This window comes from Ischnura elegans, chromosome 6, assembly GCF_921293095.1.
Source record: "Ischnura elegans chromosome 6, ioIscEleg1.1, whole genome shotgun sequence".
NCBI lineage: Eukaryota > Metazoa > Arthropoda > Insecta > Odonata > Coenagrionidae > Ischnura > Ischnura elegans.
Window position 1 is genome coordinate 39114262 of NC_060251.1, and position 25143 is coordinate 39139404.

At 41.0% G+C, this 25143-nt stretch overlaps 1 protein-coding gene across 1 annotated transcript in view; it reads left to right on the plus strand.

The window, feature by feature from the left end:
• LOC124160800 (trithorax group protein osa-like) overlaps positions 1–23102 on the plus strand; it is a 101349-nt gene extending 78247 nt beyond the window's left edge. The window contains exon 3 of the mRNA XM_046536840.1: positions 17123–23102. Within this exon, the coding sequence (XP_046392796.1) occupies positions 17129–21781 (4653 nt within the window). The 5' untranslated portion in view covers positions 17123–17128 and the 3' untranslated portion in view covers positions 21782–23102. The remainder of the gene's footprint in view (positions 1–17122) is intronic.
• Positions 23103–25143: the final 2041 nt, after the last annotated feature.

Consider the following 25143-nt stretch of genomic DNA (forward strand, 5'->3'; position numbering starts at 1 on the left):
GACTATCCATTCGTGATAAATAGGCCACTGATGTCTACCGCTATGAACCATCATCTTTCCTCAGTCACAAAAAAATCCGCAAAATAGCACAAGCTTTTTTCTTACTTTAAAGGGAAGGAAGATAAAAATTTTAGTGTTCCCAATGCTTAAATCCGTGAGAATGATGACCCTTGGGGAAAATAGCGTTAACACCAAGTTTACTCCCGACCACGGCCTCAGAATATTCACATAGCTAGAACACACGTAAGGGTCGCAAATAAACTACTTCACCAACTTGGGGAGGGGTAGAGGATAAATAGGACAGTGGTGTCTACCACTATTAACCATTATCTTTTCTCTGTAACCAAGAAGCTCGCAAATAGCGCAGAATATTTTACGTCAAACTGAAGGGAAGATAAAATTTTAGTGTTCTCATTGTTTAAACCCTTGAGAATGATGACATCCTTGGGAAAACTAAAACGTTTACACCAAGATTACTCCCGACCGCGGACTCAGAATATTCAAAAAGCTAGAACACGCATAGGGGTCGCAGTAAACTACTTCACCGACTTGGGGAGGGTGTAGGTCGCTTTAAAACCTATGAATTACAGTGAAGTGGAGTTTGGGGTTAATTCAGAGTTCCGTAGCTGCGCCAGTATCGCGTCGACAAATCTACCGAGTTTAACAAGAGTCAGGGCATACGGAAATCTTCTTGCCCCAAAACAGCGAAATTAATTACTCATTAAAACTCTCATTTGTAGGGACAGTGCTGGATGGATGTGTGTGATGGTGCAAATAAAGATTAAAGATCAATGTGGTTCATGGCAAAGAATGCAAATCCAAGTCGTACACAAATCATTCTGTATCAATGTTACTAAAACACGAGGGAGCCAATATAGGCTGGCGTACCTTCATGAGCATAAATACAGAGTTTACCATAAATATTTCAGTACGACGCGACGGGTGAATGTAAACACTTTCCTAAAGTTATTAGTAATGCCGTTAGATTCCCGTTGACATCATCACGTAAATTGGCAAACTGCAAGGATATGCGCAAGGGAATTGACCACGAAAAGAGTGAGCAGGAGATTAAAAAACGTCTCACATAAACGGAAAAGGTATGGGATGCCCGGATAGGAGCGGTTACTGAGACACGTTTCCGGTTAATTAGCCTCCATTTGGTCTCCATTGCTGCTGAACTGTTATCACCTCAACTAACGACGTATATATTTCACCATCAATGGATGTGGAAAAACAGGCACAATCCCTCTCGATCAATGCAATATAAGAATACTTGTTTGGAGACTCGTTGAAAATCAATTATTTCAACTCACCATGATATAAAATACCGGTATTTTTTTCATTGCTTAGCGGTAGAGAAAGAGGGTATAAATTAATTGGACATTTTATGCGCAAAACCGATATGTAATGGAGACAGTTAGAGAGGGAAATGTAAAACTTTGATTGATTGCAAATTGATATTGATTATTAAGCGAAATTGGAGGCGGTATGCGCCATTTAATTTAACTGCTATGACATAAGATATAGCTTTTAGGAATTAATGACGAGGTAGTGCAAGGTGAGACTGCTACCTCGAGGCCAAAACGGAATCCCTCTCCGAAGATGGTTTGGGATAAATGGAACGTTTTCCAATAAACAGAAGAATAACTCATTCAAAGGCGTACTTGCGTAAAAAAACCGTACGAAGTCTATGAATGAGAAATGATTGCAAGTGCAGTATCAGCCATGCAGTGATATAGGGCACATTATCAAAGTTATCCCGCTCAATGAAGGAAAATATCTAACAATGATTGGCAATAAATTAGCATTAGAATATATTTTATATTATGCGGCACGGTTTGGAGTTAAATAAGAGATTGCAATATTTCCACAGGATTAATTCAAACACGACGCGTTTCGTTGTTAAAATAACATCAACAGCATTTGATAATGTTGCTGTATCAACGATGTGCGTCCTCGTGTTCGAATAAATCTCTTAATAAATATTTCAATGTTATATTTAGCTAATAGCAGTCGAATGATCACCTGAAAATTCCACATTCTCTGGTTTATCAGATAAATTTACTTATAACTAAAAAATAATGATTCAATTCCACCAATAACATAACTACCTCTACTTTTTCAATGGTTTCCATTTTTCAGCCATTATATGTACTATTGGGGAGAAAAACTCGAAAGTACCTACGCACATTTTTGTGACCGATGTTAACCAGAATTTACTTTTGTTAGCATGGATAAATTTGAATTAGTATATTAAAGTCTCATATTGTTCCAACCGAATGCAGAAATTGCGAGTGAGATAGAACAAGAAAAAAATGAAAAACTTGTACTTAATGTACTCTAATAACTCCATGGTCGGGCTCCTATCGCGGCGGCGCCTCTTTCCTTTTTCCTTCCCCTCCACTCCCCTCCCCGGAAGCGCGGGCGCATCAGTTGTAGCACTGGGTCCCGGCCCCAGGGTTGTAACCCTGAAAGAACCCCCCCCCTCGGTTCTCATTGGTGTAAAACGGACAAGTGCCATACGTTGCGACTCTTGAAGCACTTCATCATACATTTTCCACCGTAGATGTGGCTCGCAAGGTATTATGTAGAGATGATGTGAATGGAATATGGCGTTCCCAAAAGGAAGCATTGAATCATAAGGTGAATGAAGAGCGCCTCATTTATTTACATTGAGTCGACTCCCAGCCCAAATCAGGATACCGCTCTTTCTCCCTGTCTGCCGCGCTCCGTCTCGATTAAAAAAAAACCGGGGCACGTCATCAGCACACCTGTTGCATGATCGCGTAAACTTTTACCCTTCGCGAGACCTCGATGGAGGGCGACTGGGTGAGGGGAAAGCAGTCGCATGAGGTAATAATCCAGAATAAAATTAAAACAAGGGTAGACGCGCTCATCCTCTTCGGGAGTAGTCCACGTGGAGGGCTTGATCATCGCACTCGGGAGAGCATGCGGCCGCGACAAAACAAAACGAAAGCGCGAAAAGAAATCGTCTTTCGAGTTTCGGAAACCGGTCTAGTCGCCGCGATGGGTGAAGGATCGGAGCCAAAACACGCCGATAACTTTATTTTTTTATTTGGTCACTCCATCGGTGAATCTTCTCCTCTCTTTTTTCATCCCCATTTTTCTTTCGCGGGCACTCTCGTATATTTTTAATTTTTTTTTTTTTTTAACCCTCAAAAGGACCCAATCAAGCCTCACTGTCGTGGCCACCCGGTGTCGGGGGAAAAACCGTAGCGGGATTCGGAATGAATTAACTACTGAATCATTCAGTCCGAACCTCACCTCCTTTCCGGAGCACGCGGCACGTTAAGAGCTAAGGTTATTCGTGGGGTGTTCAACGGCGCTACGCACGAAATATTTTAAGCCAGACGATCGTGAAGTAGTCTCAATCGGTGGCGTAACTATGAATATTCTTTGGGGGGGACGTGGGGCCTTGGGGGCGACCCCTCTCCCTCCACAAACAATCGGGGTCCGAGAAAATTATCGAAAAATGGCATGCATGGATGTGTATTTTCCATCATTTTGGTACTTAAAATTTAACTTTTTAGTATGTGCAGTATTTGATCAAAACCAGGTAATAGTTTTGTAATATTTTTTTTCTCTGAGGCTTTAGAGGATCTATCCCCCACATCCCCCCATATTTACGCCACTGGTCTGAATGGTTTGGTATTTGGCGGAGGTGACCGACAGCTAAGGTCGTTTGCGCCAGGAGAGATTGTATACATCTACAAACTAACCCGCAAGGCGCCTAAAAAGGCGCGTGGCAGAGAATGTTAGGAGACCAGCAGTTTACAAATAAAAAATAAATGCTCAAAAAAATTGACGACTTGCAGTTACTAAATTTCCAGCCAGCCAGCCAGGGGAAGCCAGCACTAGCCTAAAGTCTATGAAAGAAATAGCTCATTGTCAGTCCGAAACACTCATAAATTTACCTTAATGTAGACTTTCCACATCTAAATTGAAACTTTAAGGTCAGTACAAAGCAATAAATGAATCATTTTAGTTTTTTAATTTGCTTAATGGAACGACAGAAGATAGGAATGGCTGGGAACCAATGGCTAGGATTGGTTTTTCGAATGAAATAAGACAGGAGAACAATAAATAGTCCCAGTCACTGCAGTTTCAAATCTTGGATTGATGCCCAATCAACTACGGAGTTATTTACATGCGCGAGAATCATAAATAGTTAGTAGCAACGTACGACGATATTATCACCCAAATGGTTAGCTAAATTTAAATAAATATTAGCCTTCAGGGACCAAGATTAAGTATATAGTAGTACATCATAGCACTGTCAAATGGATATCAGTACGAAATGCGCTGAATAAAAATATTTTTGGAGTTTTCTCGACATAGATGCTTATCAACGTGGAGTAAAAACAGAAATTTGAATTTAAAAATAATCATTCTACCCTCAACCTGATGATAATCAGTGATATACAAATTTCCCACTAACTTTAGCAATACGTGCGTATGGGGGATGACCAATATTTGCTGTTCCAAGATTTGCTGTGCCTTTTTACCAGTGACAAATCTTTAGTGAAAATTCTATCAGCCATCGAAACACAGCGAACCAAAAAATTATTACATGCTGCCACTGTGATAGCTTTAAATTGTGATCTAAAAGGCATACATTTTTCATCTTGGAGCTTTCCAAAGATCAACCCTTTTGGACTGAGAAACGAGGTTTGGGATACTCCAGAAGTCTTTAAGCATTCTACAGTTAATTTAGCATGCCAAGCACTTAGCATGCCGCTGGTTTACCATTAAAACACGTAGCCCTAATGCATGTGTACGATTTCAAGTAATGATGAGAAGGAGGTCAAAAAGTCTCAGAAAATGTGCACTGGGAATATGGACGCTCAAGTGACCGGTGCTTAATCACTTCCCAGGAGTGCAACTTTAAGCTGAGGTTTCGAGGACGGAGTCAGCCGTGTGAAAAATTTAAAAATTGTAACTGAATATCTAACTATGACAGAACAGTAGAGTTTTCGGAAGCAGTACTCACCGGAAAATATGTAATTATAATTCAATAATCACGTCCTTCTTCTGGTAAGAAAACTATTTCACTGATTCACGCTAATTTTTGATGCTGCAAATTAAGCGAATAATAAAAGCTATGACATTTTCCAGATTTTTTGAGACAATGATGATCACAATAAATATATATACCTTACAAGAATGGTTTTTAAGAACAAAAAAACTGATGGGCGTAGAAAGCCTTGATAAAATTCTACTTTGAATCGCCTGCTTCACGTGAATACAATTGAAAATAATAAATAAAACATTTATTATTGATTTTTTTATCTTTAACAAATGTAGTGAAAAAACCAAAAGCAACCGTGCATTGAGATGACTGATGCACATGTGAGGAAGTTTCTAAAAGTGCAGATATTACTTTTATGACTCTGGAAGAGCAATGTGACTGAGAATGATTTTTGCCTAGTGTGGTTTCGCATGGAGCTGAGACGCGTACCATGAGAAATGGAGGAGAGTTAAAATAAGGGAGTGTTAAGTAATAACAGAAAATATATTAAATGGGATGGTAAAGTCAAAAATGAAGCAGTGGTACAATATAATATTATAATAATGTAATGTAACAAGAGTGCTGTGACATTGGGTAAAAGAAATGCCTCTCGAGAGAAATTGAGATGGGGATGGGTTGGGACTTGCAAAGAAGAATTGCCTGCCTGCATTTAATTATAATTGAAGGGAAGCTTAATGAATAGCGGTAAAGGAGGAAAGAGAAACAGTATGATATCGGATGTGATTGAAAAGTGGAGGCTATGGGCAGACGGAAAGGCATGCGCATTGCACAGGCTAGAAAGCTTAGAGAGCCAGCTCAAAATGGCCTTTGAACAATTCTGTAAAACAAAGAAAATTAAAAATGAAAACCCCAGCTTGAAATTTAAAAATAAACCCTAACACCCTCGAGTTATAAGAAAGCCTAGTTTCCAACATGACCAACGGAGTCGGTATGCATATTTGCGAGCGTTGAAGTTTCCCACGCATTCAATTTTTTTTTCGAGCCATCGCTTGAATGTAGACAGCATTTTGCACTCCCAAAATTTCGCCCATACAGCAGTGCGCTTAATTCGCGGCGGTCTCTCTCTCATGAATCGAGGGAACTTCCGCGCTAATTGCTTGGTCGCTGATTGCGCCCTCCGAGACGCGATGTGATTGCATCCAGTGAGAGAGCAGTCAATGAATGGAGGCCAGGGATCGTCCAGCCATTAATTCAGAGTCGCATCAACAGTTAAAGTCGTTAGCTCCCGTCTCGCGTCAGAAGGATGAAAATTGAGCAAAGCCGCTGAGCGAGGCGGTCGAAGTGAGAGACGGAGAGTCTGGATATGGCTAATAGTAAGTTTACTTATTTTTTTTGCTATGGTTTTCTATTTCTTCTTCCTTTTAATGATCGAAGCGACGTCATCGGATTTTGGTGGCCATTTTTTGAACCAATCTTCATATTCAATTTTAAATGCTGAAAATGATCAAGATATAGTAAAAATCAAATAAAAGTGTAATAATGTTATATTTTTAACTGGTTCTGAGTTATCCTGAAAATTTCAGCTGGATAGCTAATCGTAAAGTGAGCTAAAATTGAGTCGCAAGATTTGACTAGATTTACGTAAATGTTACGCGGGCCGTTTTTTTCTATCTCCGATGGGTCATGAGCAGAGGGAGAAATGATTGATTAAAAATATTTCATTGGTGAACCTTGAGTACACTTTTGTGTCCTTTCGACATAATCGCCTCGGCAATCGAGGTATTAGTCGTGGCTGTGGCCAAGCTTTACTTTGCTTTCTTCATAGAATGTTGCCGCCTATGAGTTGCAATGAATGCTACCATTATCCTGAAGCTCATCGCCCGTTTGAAAACGCTTAAGCCATGGGTCATGAGCAGAGGGAGAAATGATTGATTAAAAATATTTCATTGGTGAACCTTGAGTACACTTTTGTGTCCTTTCGACATAATCGCCTCGGCAATCGAGGTATTAGTCGTGGCTGTGGCCAAGCTTTACTTTGCTTTCTTCATAGAATGTTGCCGCCTATGAGTTGCAATGAATGCTACCATTATCCTGAAGCTCATCGCCCGTTTGAAAACGCTTCCCCTTAAGCCACATCTTCATTCCAGCGTAAAGACGGAAGTCACACGGCACTAGGTTGGCACTGCACGGTGGGTGATCGAAAATGTCCCATTGAAATTGCTCGAGGAGCAGTTGGGCTGCATCAGCGCTGAGATGACGATCGTGGTCATGGATCAGAGCAATTCCAGAAGTCAGCACGTCTCTTCCTTTGTTTTGAATTGGATTGGACATAATGTTTCGCACTCTACTCACAGTGCGTTAAAAATTCTCTTTTATCAGCATAAAGGTGAAGACATGTCAATTTTAAAGCCATACGGCGAGTTTTCTGGCTGTCGCTCTGCGGTGCACACTTGGCGGGAGACTCAATTGAGGCAGTGTCGTTAATAATATTGCTACTAACCTAAAACTAACAATTTACGGTCAGAATTGACTTGAGCGTGTGGTGCGGAGGACGTGAAGTTGACCTACCTGCGCAGTACCCGCCTGTCGTTTGCACGGTGTTATTGCTGAGCTATTGGAGGATGAAAAAAAACGGCCCTCGTCATAGAAGGCTATTAATTTTTTTGGTCCAACTTTTTAAGTCTTCAGCTCCCTCCGAGTTCATAGGAAAACTTTGTTCAGTCGCCGGTTGAGGGGAAAAGAAGGAGACACAGAAGACCAACTCGGTTATAGCGCGTCCGCACTTTTTTCCGCGGCTTTATGAAAGCGAAGGATGGGAGTTCAAGTAACGCCTTTCCCATGAAACCAAACCTTCGATCAAAATTTGAAACTAAAGCAATGTGGTGACAGGCTTAATTAGTATATCATGCTAATCAACAGAATTTCTTGGGATGAGTATTGTTTTTTCGCATGCCTCACTAATTAACCAATTAATTTCAAGCTTTTCCGAGAGAAATCAGATTTGATACGCGAGGTTCCCACTCGGTTGGCTGAGTTTGAAACAAATACGAATTTAATTCTATTTAGTATTTCAGACCCTCAATCTTTATTTAGGAGATCTGGAAAGTAACTTCGAGAGTGGTAATCCGCCCATTTAAGAGGACGTTTGACTAAAATACCTTAAACGATTAGTTTCATAGGAGATGTTTAACAGCTCAAGCGATATCTACCGATGTTATAAATCAACTGCCTTTTTTGAAAATCAGCAGGAATTTCCACTTAAGGTTACTTTGGAAATATGTTGTTGAAAACAGCGTTTATCTACATGTTTTGAACAAAAATGCTGTATATTTTAAAATCTTCTTAAATATTATGCATATGTGTAAATTTACTCCTGAAAAAAATTTTATTACGAAGAAATTTATGTGAAAACTTATATGTTTCAGTACACTAAAGAATGATAATGGTTTCGACTGCATCTCTGCCAGGGTTCAGTAACCCTTTGCACTAAAGAGCACTTTTCGAAGCTCTTTCATTGGTTAATAACTACTGTCTGCGGTTTTTATATTGATAATACTGAGATTCAATTAAACTTAAAACATAAATTGATCGTACGTGAAAAATTTCACGAAAATTCTTGGGAGACATGATATCAAAATAGGTGGTACTGGCCTGCAGTAATGATGAGTTTCCTCTCGAAAAATCTATACCGTAAACCATTTGAGAACAGCGATAAAATTAGACGGCAGATTGCCGAAATTCATCCTAAAAAACTTAGTCTTTCCAGCCTAAAGTCTGAAAATCGAACTTTTGAAGTTTATTTTAAGTATTTATCTTTTAAGTTATTTGTAGATATTTCTCCAACTAGGGCAATGTTGTAAGATGAAGTAACCTTACATCTGAAAAAAGCCTGTAAAGGCCCTAGCGATGCATGGAGGTATCAACTACCATTTACATAATTAATGGATATTATATTATAATAAATACAATATTAAAGATGAAAAAGTGCGCGAAAAATAATGTCTATATGCTGCGGATGAACAACCTAAAAACTTTAGTTTTTCTGTTCCTTTAAAATCCATTTTCATTCCATTCTAAAATAATAACCCGAAGAAAATGTAACTGATTCGCTCGGAGCCATAAGGAATTCTTATCCCTTCGAAGTTTCTTTAATGAAAATATCTTATGGTAATAACTTCCTAATTATCACCGTGGTAGTCCCTCCTCGTAATTATAACACATTCACACGTAATTACTTGTAGTAATTAATGCTGGATTAATTAATACAGCACACGATTAACATCCAATACAGGTTTGAAATTACTGGAAAATAAGTCTGCTCATTATCATTACGCGCTGAGGCTACCAGTCTTACGCACAAAGATCTTATTTTATTATTTTCAAGGGAGTTCGTTGCTAAAGAACACAGAATTAACCCTTCCAGTTCACTCTGCTTCCTCAAATTTGAGTGATCATTCATGTTACCCAACAAGTCAGAGTGTAAAAGCGAAGTAAACATTTCAACAAACACTGTTCCGGCGTAAGTGATTGCAGGGCTTAAATGTCGAATTGTTTGGACATTACAGATTTTAAAAATCCATAAAATAAGTTGTAAAATACAACTAAAAAACGTTAATTTGAAGAGGCTCCTCCATTGTTTGAGTCAATATTAAGACAACATGTAAGATGCGCTCCATAATTTAAATTAACACAAGGCAGTTAAAATTACTCTGATTATCAGGTAAACTGCAGGTAAAAAATCTTTGATGGAAGCAGGTTCATAGCTAAAGGTTAATGGAGAAACAGGTGCATTAGAATCAACGTTAACGTTTACCACTCGATGTAGGAGATACTGAGTAGAAGCCCGCAAATTTAGGTTTAAATACTCGTTTTCTTTAATCAAATTTCTGATCTCACAAAAACCAGGAAGATGAGGGCATATAATGGTCGCCATTCACCGTTAAGTGAACGGGTGGCCCATCAAATTTTAATGCGGCCACTGGTTTCACGGCTTCGCACCAAAAAAGCAACACCCAAACATGATCAAAACTTGCAATGAATTGAATATTTATTATATTATGATTTTATCCAAATTTTCCGAACTCAAATATACATTTTTCCCAAAAATTGGCGATAAAATTTGTTTCATAGGGACCAGACTAGTCGACATGAATACTTTAAGCTATATTTTTATTAGTTTCGTTTGAATTCACGGCCCACAGCAACAAAATGCGACATTCACAACAAAGTGAAATTAAAGAAAAGACTGCTGAATAAAGTGAGTGTGCGACCAACCTTATTTCTTTCAGAATTTCTGGATGGGTGAATTCAAGTTAGCCTGAAGTTCTTATCGAGTTGTTTAATAAATTTTAAAATTCTTTAAAAACTAAATTACTATTAAGTGAGGGTAATATTCAAAAGGGAAATATATCAACCTATCATGATGAATCTTCCAAGGGGTGTCGTCAGTATCGCATTTCCCTAATTCATATGAGCAAAAATTCAATGCCACGTTGCTTAGACATGACATTTCAAACGCATAAAATGCTGCCAAACATGTTCACGCTTCTGAGGCAAGTGTATTTCTTTAATAAGAGAAAAAATAATCTCCTGAATAACAGATGGCAACAAAACTAAGTTATCTTCTCCCGTCTTTCCTGAGCGACTGATCGTTTGTCTACAATGGACCATAAACGCTTTTATAAAAAGAATATTTCTAGCATAAAGACGCATTTGAATGCAAGCAATTTCATATTTTCTACCATAAAATGAACTCACACGACGGCTGCACCCATCATTCACCTCTAATAGAATCTTCTCGCTCATACAAACTTTGCATTTCCAAATGATTCGGACGGCAAAATTGGGATAGTGAACTTCAAAAGAGTAGGCTCTCAAGCCGTGGTCATTGAAGATTATTTTTTTGTAATTTCTTTTCCCCAATACCCTCCTTTTCCCTCTTCCTCATTTTTAAATGGACCTACGTGATTCGCTCGTACCGTTATTTTTTTATGCAATCTCCCATCTCGGTTGCGGAGACTTTGAAGTACCAGAAGACTGGGTAAAAAAAATGTTCATATCGATTTTTGTGTGTTTTCGTTTCGCAGCGAACGAGGCGGAAAGTAGCAATCACCGGTTTTAATTTTCGCGTGTAACTTAGTGGTCCTCGGGAACCGCAAAATAAGGACTCGCCGCGTTCAAAGGTACCAATCAAATGCTCCAAATAGCGATAGTATAAGACGTCCTCATGAACTTCGGCTGGCATCGTGCTATCCGGTCGCCTACTTCGTAACTTTTTGTTGCCTTTGGTCCCGGGGATGGCTTATTTGCGGTCGATAAGGGAGCGATAGCATGTCCCGAAAGAAATTGCTGCAATTATGACCATAAGAACAAAAAAAAATCTCACATAAAAGAAGAGTAACGTAAAAAGCAATGTTTTTTTGTGGAAGTCTATTTACGCGAGTGGATTTACCGTGGGGAGCGTAGTAGCCGAATGATTAGAATATTGGGGTTGTTACCTCAGACCTGAAATGACATTGATAGTAATATTAATATTTATTGCTTCATAAACATTTTACGAAGACAAACGTACAAGTGGAGATTAGAGATTTAAGTGTCCCCAGAGGATATTTGGGATCATCGTCTGACAACAATGGTAACACTGCGTAGATTATTGTATGCCAAATTTGTCTTTTTGATCAAATAAGAAATATACAGTGGTAATGAAAATTATAATTATACATTTTTATTTCTCCTTAAACATTTCAAGCATTTTTTAAAATTTCACATTGAAAACCAGATGGGAGCTTTAGATGACCTCAGAGATTTTTGTCTGTCGGTGGGATCACCTTCAGATAGCAATCGTAATGCGCACATTTGATCAATGAAAAATTTTACAGATGAACTTTTGTTATATAAATAACTTTCTCAGCTTCATTGAAAGAAGTCAGTATATAGTAAATTTAAGTAGCAACGAAAAATAACCTTCCCCATTCAGCAATTCTCTTATAACAATAAAACGCGAAAGTTGCACCCCAATTTACAGGAGTCGGTGACGTAATAGACGCTCTGTTACATCTGACTCATCAGAAAGAATATATTTTACTGCGAGAAGTGGCAAACAAAAGTTTAAACGATAGCAAACCACGTGAAGCCCATGCAAAAGGCCGAGGATTTTCTGGGAGGCAGTAAACCGCCCGACATTACCTCGTTACGACATCAATTTGTGCGAATTATGCGATAATTTGTCGCGATGTCATATGCGATTTTTCGCCACGAATGGCTCGAGAATAAGACGGCAGATCTACAAACGGGTAAATATCGGTATTTTTTTCATTATAGGCCCCATGCACACACACCGATTTTGGACGGACGGTAAAATATCGGACGATATTTTACCGGCAAAGCGGTGCTTGCACACACGCCGGAATTTTGCCGGCCGAACGATCACTTTATTGCTGTGCCGATAGATCTGAATTCTTCTGGAAAGAGAGAAAGCGCAGCGAGAACTAGAGGAAAACGGCCGGTCGGACGGTAACAATCCGGCGTGTGTGCAAGCTCCCATTTGGCCACGTACGCCACTGTATGGCCGGCAGCTAACCGGCATTTTGCCGGTGCCGGCGCGTGCACCGATTTTGGACGGACGATATTTTACCGTCCGTCCAAAATCGGTGTGTGTGCAAGGGGTCACACTCTTTCAAGAATTAGTGTAAATATTATAAAACTTGACACTCAAAATACTATTTATAACGGCTTTCATCAATAATTATTATTGAACATCTTTATGGACTTTTGGGCCGGGAATGAAGAGCAAGAAGCCGAAGTATTGAACGACCGTTGTAAATTCGGAAAGTGACGTAATAATCAATAGAGAAAGGAACTCTGGTCGCACCGTTCGTACTTCGCAACTCCGAAAAAACGTTTTCATGGGAACTGCAAAGTGCATTTAAAAAATCATGTCTTTATTGTGTCCCCGCGTGTGGTCGATTTAGTAATTCGATACAGGATAATAAAAACTGGAAAATGAGTCTGCTCATTATTTTTACGCGTTGGAACTACCAGCCTTGCGCACAAAGATCGCATTTATTCTTATTAAGGGTTTCAATGGCTAAAGAACACAGATTTAACCAATACATTCCACACTGCTTCCTCAAAGTTGTGTAATAGTTCCTATTCTACTCAACAAGTCATAGCGTGAAAACAAACCAAACATTTCAACAAACACTGTTCCGACGTTAGCAATTGCAGGGCATAAAAGTCAAGCTGTTCGGACACAGCAGAATTAAAAATGCCCTTCAAATAATTTGTAAAATATAGCTAAACCAACGTAAATTTTAAGTCTCCTCAATAGTTTAAGTTGATATTGAGGTATTATGTTCGACATAAAGAGTCGCTCCACAATTTTAAATTAACACCAGGAAGTTAAAATTATCCTTAGTATCTGGTAAATTGTAGGTAGCAAATCTTTGATGAAATACTCACGTCTATACTAAAAGAGTTATGGAGAAACCGGTGCATTAGAATCAATATTACACTTACCACTCGATGAAGGAGCTTCAGGAGTACAAGCCCGCAAATGAAAGTTTAAATACGCGTGTTCTTCAATCAAATTTCTGATCTCACAAAACTGAAACTGCAAGGTGCATTAAAAAAATCATGCCTTAAAATCAACTGATTTGGGCGTTACTTTGGTGGAACGATGAAATATTCATGGTGAAGACAAAAACACAGTACTATTCCACAAACTTTATTTTAGCTGTCAACTAGTTTCGACGTTTACACGGTCATTATCAAGACTCTCAGTTAGTCTTGATAATGACGGTGTAAACGCCGAAACTAGTTGACAGCTAAAATAAAGTTTGTGGAATAGTACAGTGTTTTTGTCTTCACCATGAAATCATGCCTTGTTACGCCCCCTTGTGGCCGATTTCGTAATGCCGTCTTCTTCTCTAGACTTCTGTAGGATTACTCTTATCTTCCACTTTTGTTAGGAATTCATAGTTGTTCATTCTGTCGATCAATATTCTCAATGTAATCCATATAAATGAAAATACCTCAATTTTGTCGGGCTAGTGGTCAATTTCACTGACTTCGAAGCATCTCTACTGACGTTCCTCTCTTTCGCAGCTTCCTACTCCAGCAAAACATCGCATTATACCGTCCGCCGTACGTCGGACTGGTCCGCTTCGTTAAAAGCCATTAATTTTTTCCCCGACCGACGCTGAAACATGGTGAGGCTGGCCTTTGGTGAGAGAGTGGGCCATATCTTATGTGACTAGTCCTAATAGAGCGCGCAACTTTCCTGAATCTCAATTAGGTTTATTCAAACGACAGTTAACGGACCACAGCCTTCTTTTTTTTTACTCCTACCGATTTTTAACGCGAGTCCCATCAAATACCGCTGACCGTGAGGGAGCGGTTGTCGCGGCCGGAAAAATCTACGAAAACACGAGAGAGACGGCAGACCGTTGAATTTGCCCAATGTGCCGTTTCCGACAGTTATCTGACTCGCCGGGTCACGCGACGAAAAGTATCGGTCAGTCCGTATTTGTAACTGCTGAAATTCACCTAAGTTGGTGCTTAGGTACCTACGTACCCAGTGGCTAGTTAAAAGTAAATAAAAAAAAATAGCAATGAAAATATTTGTTTTCATATAGCAAACTTGAGTTCTATTTCCTTTTATATGAGGGTCGATATAAATTCAATAGGGTGGTTTCCTCTTATTTTTTTATTGCCTAAATCGAAAGATTATTACTCCTGGAGTACGTATTTCACGCTTTTAGATTTTTAAATGACGATATCTATTTTTCGCGATTAAATGAAAAGCGAAAATTTTTAAGCGCGTGAACAAGACGTGACGGGTAAGTATGAATGCCGGGAAAACTCCGTGTGACGTCGTTCTGGTTCCCGCTGCCGCAAGTGAGGTGACCTTGGGGCGAGGCTTTGAGCGCTGATACGACGCAGGATGTTAGCAGGTAGCAGAGTACCGTGCTAGCTGGTAGCGCTTGGCTTAAATAAGGATTATTAATACCTTATCAAACGAAGAAAACTTTCCGACCTTAGCCAGTTTTAATAGGTGATTATTAAGACATGTTTCCCTGAGCTCTGTGCCTCATTCATGTATTGGTAATCTCAGACGATGTTGAACTCCTATCTACTCGAACAGAAACTAGGTCCCTGTGACGTCACGTGGAGTGGCATCGCATGGGCGCCAATCTGGCCTTTTTCAAATGACGATAAAAGTGACCATTGCCATTCGTCTTAACCGGTATTTCTAAAACCAAATAATTTGTATATTATGAATACACTAATGGTGGGTAACGAATCGCAATCAATGCCTTTCGTTTTCTTTGATGAAGGAAACTACCCTATTATCAAAGTTAATCCACTTATTAGTTATATTTTTAAAGTCGGTCGAAATATGCCTACTGACGGGAAGAGGCGGGTGGGAAATGTAAATTCAGTATGAACGCCTACTGTCCGTAAATTACATGCAAGTATCACAAAAGTAGGCAGGAAATGTCATTATGAAGATTATTTTAACTTTCTTTCATCAAAAAATATGCTTGTCTTAAGGATTCATCCTTACTATGAGGGTCACTTGTAGCAATTGAACAACAATAGTTTCTTAACTACTTACCACCCATTTTGACGATATGGCTACTCGTCATTTTGAAGAAATTATTTGATGTGTCACCAGAATATAACACTAGATTACTGAAAACCACCATCGGAGCAACGCACCTAAACACCTTCACAACCGCAAGCAGAAATATTATTGGCGGAAATGGGTTAATTACGGCCATGGGTTGAATCGTTTCTGGTTCGCATCATGTCTAGTAATCATCATTTTAATATCCCCTTGACTAATTCTTTTAAAGAATTTTAGAGAGTAGACATCGGAATTCACTCAATTCATAGGTTGATTGACTTTGTGTAATTGCCATCGATGAAAAATGAAGGGGCGGGACAAGGGGCGGATACAGGATTTTTTCTGGGGGGTGCACAAGGGTCTGACAAACGAACAATGTTCGCATACTTGACATTAAAAACAAGATACAACAATTACTGAACAAAATATTCTATTAATTTAGATATAAAGTTAGTAACATGACATTAAATGATTGTGCTCCGTAATATACAAAACACAAAAACGTAATGATGACAGTATTTAAAAAATATTGTCTATTTTTTAAGCGTATGGGGGGGGGGGTACCGGGTACGTGCCCCAGTGCCCTCCCCCTAAATCCGCCTATGGGCGGGACCCACAGAGATGGACCCCTAAAAACATTCTTAGCACACTTGAATGAACGGGGAGATAAAATATCCCCAGGCCTCCAGATACTTTTTGGCGGTCTTGATGTTTGAAAAGAAAAATAGAAAAAAAATAAGAATTCATCGTGAGCCATCACTCATTATTGTTGCAGAAGCCCATGTAATCTTCCGCAGCGGTGGTATTTCGAATATTCTAGTTTTCTTGGTTTTGCCCGTTTGTTCATTTTGTCATTCATGCCTGAATAGAAGGGGAAGCTATTGATATTTGTAAAATAAAAAAATCAGCAAAATATATAAGAGATAATTTTCTAGTAATGATATGTAAACGTACATATCAAATGAATTCGAATAAAAATTACTACAGAAAAAACTAATACATTACATGCTCCAGCGACTAACTGAAACGATAAGTAATACTTCCAACAAACGAAAACGACAGTAATATTTTCGATTCCAAAAACGATGTCATATTTCTTAATCATTTATGATTCTTGGATCTTTAAGCGTGCTGTGTGTGTTTAGGGTAAAATGAGAATTATTTATAATAAGGCCAACAAACCTAGATAATGATCTTTATATTCAATGTCAGTGGTGCCCATGTATAATGAATTCTTGGATCTACAAAACACGCTGTGTATCTGTAGGGTAAAATAAGAATTATTTATAATAAGACCAAGACACCCAGCTAGTGATATTTATATTCATGTCAGTGCCAGTGGTGCCCATAAATGATGAATTTTTGGATCTGTACTACTTGCTGTGTCACTGTAGGATAAATTAATTATTTATAATAAGACCAACGCACTCAGCTAGTGATAATTTTACTGAATTTTAGTGGTGCCCTTAAATGATGAATGTTATTTTCTCTCTCGCCCACAGGTCACGATGTCAGGCAGATCAATGATTCTAAGCGTCCCGATGCTGCTTTTACTCCTCGTCCACACCTTACCACTGGCGTCGGCGGACACCATCCCTCTGGCTGCCGTCACGGGATACCGCCTGCCCGGGATATTCGCCCTGAATGACGGCAAACCCTTCTACCTGGACAGGGACCCCGTTACGGGAGCAGTCACCTTTAACCCCAGCGGAGGAGCCTCAACCCAGGCGGTACCTTCCGAGCCGATGGCGGCTGAGTCGTCGCCGGTCGCCGACGCAGCGACCGCCGCGGACGAGTACGAAGAGGACGAGGAAGACGATGGAGACCACCGACCAGCACCAGCCGCAGTTGCAGACAGGGGTCGCCCGGCAGGGCCCCTGAAAGCAGCCCCTGTCGTGGAGGAAGTTGAGGAAGACGGACCACCCCCTCCGCGAGCCGCTCCCCTTTCCAAGGACGAGATCGACAGGAAGGACACGGTGTCCTCTTCAAAAGGATCCTCAGGGGGCAGACCGAACGAGATTCAGGATGGCGGAAACCCTTACTTCCAACAGTTCCTCAACCTCAACGTGCACGAGTACGGAGATAGGATCCCGGGGGCATCCAACATCAGGGACGAACCTTATTCTTTCGGGGGTCTGGGCATAGGGTCCTCTCCGCTTGAGAAGGAATACAAGTTCCCCCTAATATCCAGCTCATACGCGAGTACGAAGGTACAGGGTGCGGGTGGGAACTATTTCTACGGACCGAAAGGAGCCGACAAGGAAAAGAACAAGGAAAAAGACAAGTACAGACCAGCTTATGCCGATCACTACACGCCGTCCAGCACCAAGAAGCCGACCCCTTCGTACTACCACGAAAGCGGGAACGACGATGACGACCATTACTACGGCAGACCGTCTTCATCTTCGTCGTCATCTGCATCCAATCCTGAGGAGGAGGAAGAGGAGGAAGATTACCACAAGTTCGCGGGAAGCAGTCACCAAGGGAACCGAGGTGAGAGCGAGGAGGGAGCCGACGAAGGAGAGGAGGAAGGAGACGAATCGATTGACGACCTGGTAGAAGAGGTGGCCGATTACAACAGACCACCCGTGCACCCGAAGAGGCCGGAGGCTCCACCAAGGCAACCACCCAAAGAATCGTCACCGACCACCCACCATCACCATTACCAAGGGGATGAGGCGGACGAAGAGGCCTCCCAAGACTATGACGAAGAGAAACCCTCGTATTACGGTGGAGGCGGTGGTTTCGGTGGCAGGCCCGCGGCTGACAAGCAGCGTCCCCAGCAGACTTACTACTACGGCCAGCCGTCCGACGAGGAGGAAGAAGAAGAAGAACAAGGTGATGTACCGCAGAGGAAGCCAACTAGGGTGCAAGGTGCTGACCAAGGAGAGGAGGACAGGCCCAAACCATCGCAGGCGAGCGAGGAGGAAGCCGGAGAGGAAGGAGGCGAAGAAGGAGAGAGTACTGTTAAGGAAAAACCTCAGAAGTTACCGCCAAAACCTTCGCTGTCGTATCTCGGCTTCAGTTCCGATTTTGAAAAGGATCACGAAGCAATTTTTGGAGAAAAATTACAAGGTAGCCAAAAGGTAGAGAGGCCTTCGAACGAAGGCCCTGGCTACAATTACGGCTACAGTGGACCCCCCCAAAATTTTGGAATCGGCGGTTTTTACTCAAGTGATTTTGAAGGTCCTCAGAGGAAACCTGCGCCAGAGCCAGAAACAGTCCATTCGGAATCTGAAGATGAGAAACCACAGCCCTCGAACAAGAAAGAAGAAGGTGCCGAAGAAGAGGAAGAAGACGAAGAAGAAGAGGTCGTCCGAAAGCCATATGATAACAGACGTCCATATAACCCACCACAAGTTGTGAGGTTCACTCCTGCTCAGTCTTCTCAAGCCCCTACTGAAAGGGTTCCAGCACAGCAATCCACCCAAACTACTCCAAAACCTACCACAACCACCAAGCAAGGAACCTATTACAAGCCTTCTTATCAATCTCCATACGGCATTGAAGAGCCTTTCAGACCAATTTATGGTCCCGGAGAATACGATGAGCCAATTCGTCCACGACCTGGACAAAACTATCAGCAATCTTCAAACAACAGGCAGGAAATCCAACAACCAGTGAGGCCATCTTCAATTCCACCCAACAGATCCACTCCTTCCCCTGATACAAGGCCTAGTGGCATTCCCCAGTATGATAGTTACTTTCCTGTTAGAACGCAAAATCTGAACACACTGCCCCCAAACAAGAAGGATAATTTGCCAGATACAACCAGGAAGGATCCCATTTCATCTACTTACAAACCCTATTATGAATCCAAAACAAAGAAACCAATTGAACAGGGGCCTCCATCATGGAAAGTTTACCCAAGCAGCAATGAGAATGGATCACAACCTTCAAGACCAAACCAAGATGAGTCGAAAGAATCACCTGTCCTTCGGGAGCAAGTAAAACCAACAACGAGCAATCAAGAAATAATAACAAAAAGACCTGCAACACTGCCTCCTCCTCCTCCCCCACACAGGGAAATAATTGGCATTGGTAGTGTTGGAGAGCCTGAATTTGTACAACCAGCAAATAACAAGCCATCTTATGGACCATTTCGATTCCCAGAGCAAGATTATGCACCAAGGCCCATTCTCCCACCACAAAACGGTCTCGCATTTGCCCAAAGGCCTTCAAACATCAATCCAGTGACTGCCAAGCCAAGTCTTCCTCCTCCACCATTTGGATTTCCGCCACAAGGCCCTCAAAGACCTATCCTTCCACCATCCCAAAATATAAGACCTCAGCTCTCAGAAACTCATCCTCCTCAATACCTGCCCCAAAGACCACCAGCACTCGGTGGTGGCCCTCCTCCCCCTCCACGACGTTGGGAAGACAGACCCGTTCACCCACATCCAAGTGCCCGTCCTCCTTCACAAAACTTCCTGCATAGGCCACCTCCATCGAGAATGCAAGATCAGCCACTGAATGCTCCTCCTCCCACTGGTGGACACCCTTACAAATTTGTCTCACGCAAACCCAGTCAGGAGCCTGTACTGATGGGTTCTGCTCCAAATGCAGTCTTCGGAAATGCTTTCAACCCGAACAGTAAGAAGAGTCCCCCACCAAATGGCCCTAAAGCACAAGTTCCTGACCCAAATCTCCCTAATATCCTGCCGCAGTTCAGGCCGAATGCCAAGATTTCTTACTCCACGATTCATAGGGAAAATAGACCATTCGGCATCCCACCTCCCCCACCACCACCGCAATATGGCCCAAACCAAAGAATCAGCAACATTCCAGAGAGGAGAATAATTTCACCTTTTTACGATCACCTTCAGCCTCCACCCCCACCACCAAACAGACTGCAGAGGATTCATGGACCAGAACATGAAATCCCTTATGGACCTCCCCAGGTTTACCCTTTTGGTCCAGGTGGTTCACCCCCAGTTGGTAGGAGATCTGGACAGCATCACCAAGCAAGAGTAGGAGAAGACAGTTCAGACAGTAGCTCAGAGAGTGAGGAAGATGTCAGGAAAAGGCCTCAGGTTACCACTCTCCAAATGATGAGGAATGGACTAATGGAGCATCAGGCGGCAAGGCATCCCATTGTCTCAAAGGAGGATACTGGCCCTAAATCAACTGCTACTCCTACTACGGCTACAGTTCAGCTAAAGCCTACAGTGTACATCACACCAGATGACGGAGCTACTGGTGCTTCCCTGTCAGTTGATTCCTCAGCTTCTGAAGAGCATCCTGTTTTTGTAGTTTATCCAGTATCCAGTGATCCCTCTACAAGAGAAGATGGTGTGGTGGTTGGGACAAGAGGGTCTCAGAGGCCACTACCCCCATCATCATTTGCTGAAAAATCCGAGGTCTCAGTTCTTCCACAGAGGCCCAACTCAGTCCACTCTGATTTTCCCTACCCACTGCTTAAGCCAAGCTCTACCCTTCCTACAAAGCCTTCCAAAACAGATTCTGAGATTGTCGGGCCAATTTATTCATCAGTAGCTGAAGAGGGCCCAAGCGATCGCATCAAGGAGAACACAGAATCCAACATCATTCCTTATCTTCAAGACTATTCACCATATGCCACCAGAAAACCAGCGGTTGCACCTAATGAGCCATCTTCCACCTCAGCTGCAACGGAACCAAGCCCAGTCACAACTTCATCCCCTTCGTCAACAACAACAACTTCCTCTACTGAAAAGCCATCAACTAAGGCTCCGGTCACGATAGTGAATGCATGGCAACCAGATTCTGAAGTGGAGGTATCAGCAACAATGCATACTGGACATTCAGGTGTCCCTGTCAACCATCGTCCATTGGTAGAAGAGAAAACGGAAGTGTCATCACCATCCCCATTGAATTTCCAGGCACCATTCCATGCTAGTGAAAACATCGATCCAGCTCCGGACTCTGGGTGGAGTGCTGTCGGGGGCACACCTTCCACAGATTTTCCTACAGGAAGTAGTTCATCAATTTCTAGAGGAGATTACAACATAGGGACCAACGTAAAACCAAATGACGGTGACAATGGTGACAATTCTAAGTTTGACTTTGACAACTTCAAGCCTCAGCTTTTCGGAGGATTCAAACCAATATTCACACATTCAGCTGAGGGTGATGATGCATTTAAATATGCTTTGGGCACGACGGAGAGGCAGGAAAGATAGTGGTTGTGGCAGAGCGTAGAAGTAATGATATGAACATGACTTGATTCCTGAGATGCAATAAAGTTACTTCAACGAATCAGTCAAACATAGACTGAGGGAATAGTGGCCTCACCTTGAATCAGTTTGGGAGGTTATGGGAAAATTTCCTAAGGCACATTTTTAAATTCTTTTGGGGAGAAAAGGATAAGAATAAATCCAAATATTCCTTGGATGATGCTCAGTATAATGTTGGACCAGTGAGAATGACTAATAATGCTTTTAACGAGGATGCCAAAATAAAGAGAATAATTGCTGTAGGTAATTTTGAGTTTGCCTGGTGTTAACATATTGAATGCAAACGATCTGCACAGCAGGAATCCAGGATTTTATTCATATGGGAATAATTTTCAAGTTCACCTCTCATGGTACAGAAAATTTCTGTGATATAAAACTGTTTAGATCACTCCATGCATTATGAAACTGTGCATCACTCTCTACTTTGATGGAGGTGACATAAATTCCCAGTAGCCGCAATACTGATGAAAGCTGGTCTAATACTCCTGTCATCATGTTTGGGAATCCTCATTAGTCAAACACCTTATAATTCCTGATTTATGTTACACTCACAGTAGCTATTGAGGCTTACAATGACTATTTATGTAAATGACCCTAGACCAAATATTTAATATTAGGCATATACCATTGACATGTGCATCTTCATGATTTGGGTGCACATAGCATCTTGAATAATTTATTTCATACAAACATCACATTGACTTGACTGACAAAATTCATGTCATCATATCATCATCATTTATGAGCACGATACATTTAATGTCTTCATTCTCCATATCCAATGAACAGGTTTACCAAGACATAATCAATGTTGTGAACATGGAAATCACAGCTTTAAGATCCCACCCCAAGACTTTCATGGCATGTTTCCCAGTTTGAAAATTAGATAAATGAAATACATGTTACTTTTCCCCACAGCATGCCAGAAACTGACAATAATGGCTATAATGTCATTAGACATGACAGCACTTATGTTATTAGAGAGATAATTTTGCTCTTTGAATATTATTAACTTGAAATATGATAAACTTTCATTTATCTTTTTTTCCTTGACTATCATCCCCAATGACTGCATATTGTCTTTAACTGTAATATATAATTAAAAAAGCCTGGGATGAATTATTGTTAAAACATGTCAATTGATATGAATGTGTGCATGAGTGTGTAGAAGTATGAGACTGGCTGTTAGTGTGTTTGAGATTATGAATATATTAGAAGTGAAAGTATTAATGTCTGTTAAGAGGAAATAAAGTCTCTTTCTCAAAAATACCAAAGGTGTAATTCATTAAAATGTAAATTTATTTAGACTACTAGCAGTCCATGTAATATTTCAAATCCTGCCGAGTTAACGGCGGTGAAATATTGATGTTTTGCCATGAGAAAAATTTTTCCTGGACTGGGAATTGAACTACAGACCTTTGGCTTTCCCGATCACTGAGTTTTAGTCCAGGGGAATTTTTTCTCATGACAATTCATGAATATTTCACCGCTGTTCACACGGGACGATTTGAAATATTACACAAAGCACTTTGTGTGGCTTTAGCACAGGTTTGAGCACAGGCTCTCAACCGGTTGTGGCTTCTTGGAAGTCCTTTCTCCCTCTCGTTGCCATCCTTAAAGGATTGCGAGGACCTTACACCTAGTACCATGAGCCTCAGTAAAATTGCCATAGGATTTAAGGAACCAGGATAGCGCAGTGGTCTGTGCAGTGACCAAGAAAGCTAAAGGTCCGTGGTTCGATTCCCGGTTTAGGGGATGGCAATGGTTTTCTCATGGCAATTCAAGAATACTAGCAGGCCACCCGGCTTTGCTCAGGGAGGATAGTACCCAGAGAAGTGAGAAACTTGGAATTCATGGTCACATGGCAGGATTTTTAGGTAAAGGAACAAAGCAGATGTGATGATGGTTTACATGCGCAACAGCAAACAATGGAAAAAATGAATTCCATACACCATGCACCGGATCAGCTTTTAACCCACTCCAGAATGTTGATTCTAGGGTGTGTGTCAGTAGGTGCGTAGTCCAAAAATGCCATGTGAACTCATACCCTACCAAATAGGTTTGTACCAAGAGGATAAATAGTAAGTGTAGAATTCTTTAAGTTATGTTTTCCCTTACGTGATGGTGGTAAATCCACCCAGGCAGGATTCAAACCCCCGACCTCTAGGTTGGCAGTCGGGGACTTTGCCCCAGTGCCACCAACACGATGTGATGTAACAAATAGTAATGATAAAACGGCACATTGGACGCAGCCAGATGTAGCACTACTGGCTTTGGGAGTACAATTCAATTTTGGTTGCAATCTGCGCAACCGCATGGAAATGTATAGCAGACAGACAAACAGGCATCCTTTTTTAATATACTACATAGACTTATGTACATAGAAATTTAGTTTTCAGCAATTAGATATGAATAGGAATGGGTCATCGAAAATTTGGCAATTTATGCAAATTTCCCTAAGAATTCAGCATTAACATTCAAAAATAAACACTTTTTGGATTTTTGAACGTACATATATGCACTTATTTTAAATGCTTACCTTATAATGCATTGTGCGTCTTTACAAGTTAGGGGAGGTATTTACCAAAATAACAGGGCAAACGTTTAAGAAAATTTTCCTTGTGATGAAATATTTATTTCTTAGCTACGACATTATAATATCCCACGTAACACTCCTCATACTGTCCTGCTGTGGTGCAGCGAGGGGGGATTTTGAGGGATATAACCCCCCCCCCCCAGAACTGAGAAAATGTTTAAGTTTAATCCATTTCACTTAATTGGATTAATATTACTTGTAGAAAAGTGTACATGTTAATAAAATATCCCTCGGAAGGCTGTAAAACTCACCATTTTCAACTACAGTGGAACCTCGTTAAAGCGAGTACGGGCTATAGCGACACCCCCGTTATTACGAGAGATAGCCGATGCACCGTCAATTGACCCTATAATAAGCGTGTTAAAAATTCGTTTTTACGAGACCCTTTCGGTGTTGGCTCTCGCCATAGCGAGGGTTTCACCGCCGGAAGACTTTCATCAAGACTCCTTAACCTCTGTAACTGCTAGCGATCTGTTAGAAATGAAGTTAATGGAGTGCTCAGTCTCAAATTTATGTGGTAAACTGTCGTTCGATAAATATAATGATTGACGAAACAATGCTTTGCATGATTTTTATTCAGTGCGGCACTTATAAATTGTTTGAATAGTTAGTCGTTATTTGAGTAAGGAAATTTAGTGATGCAAAAAAACATCGCCTTTCGTCTGGATTTATGCTTACGTTTATCAGATAGATGTTTATCTGTCGCCGCACC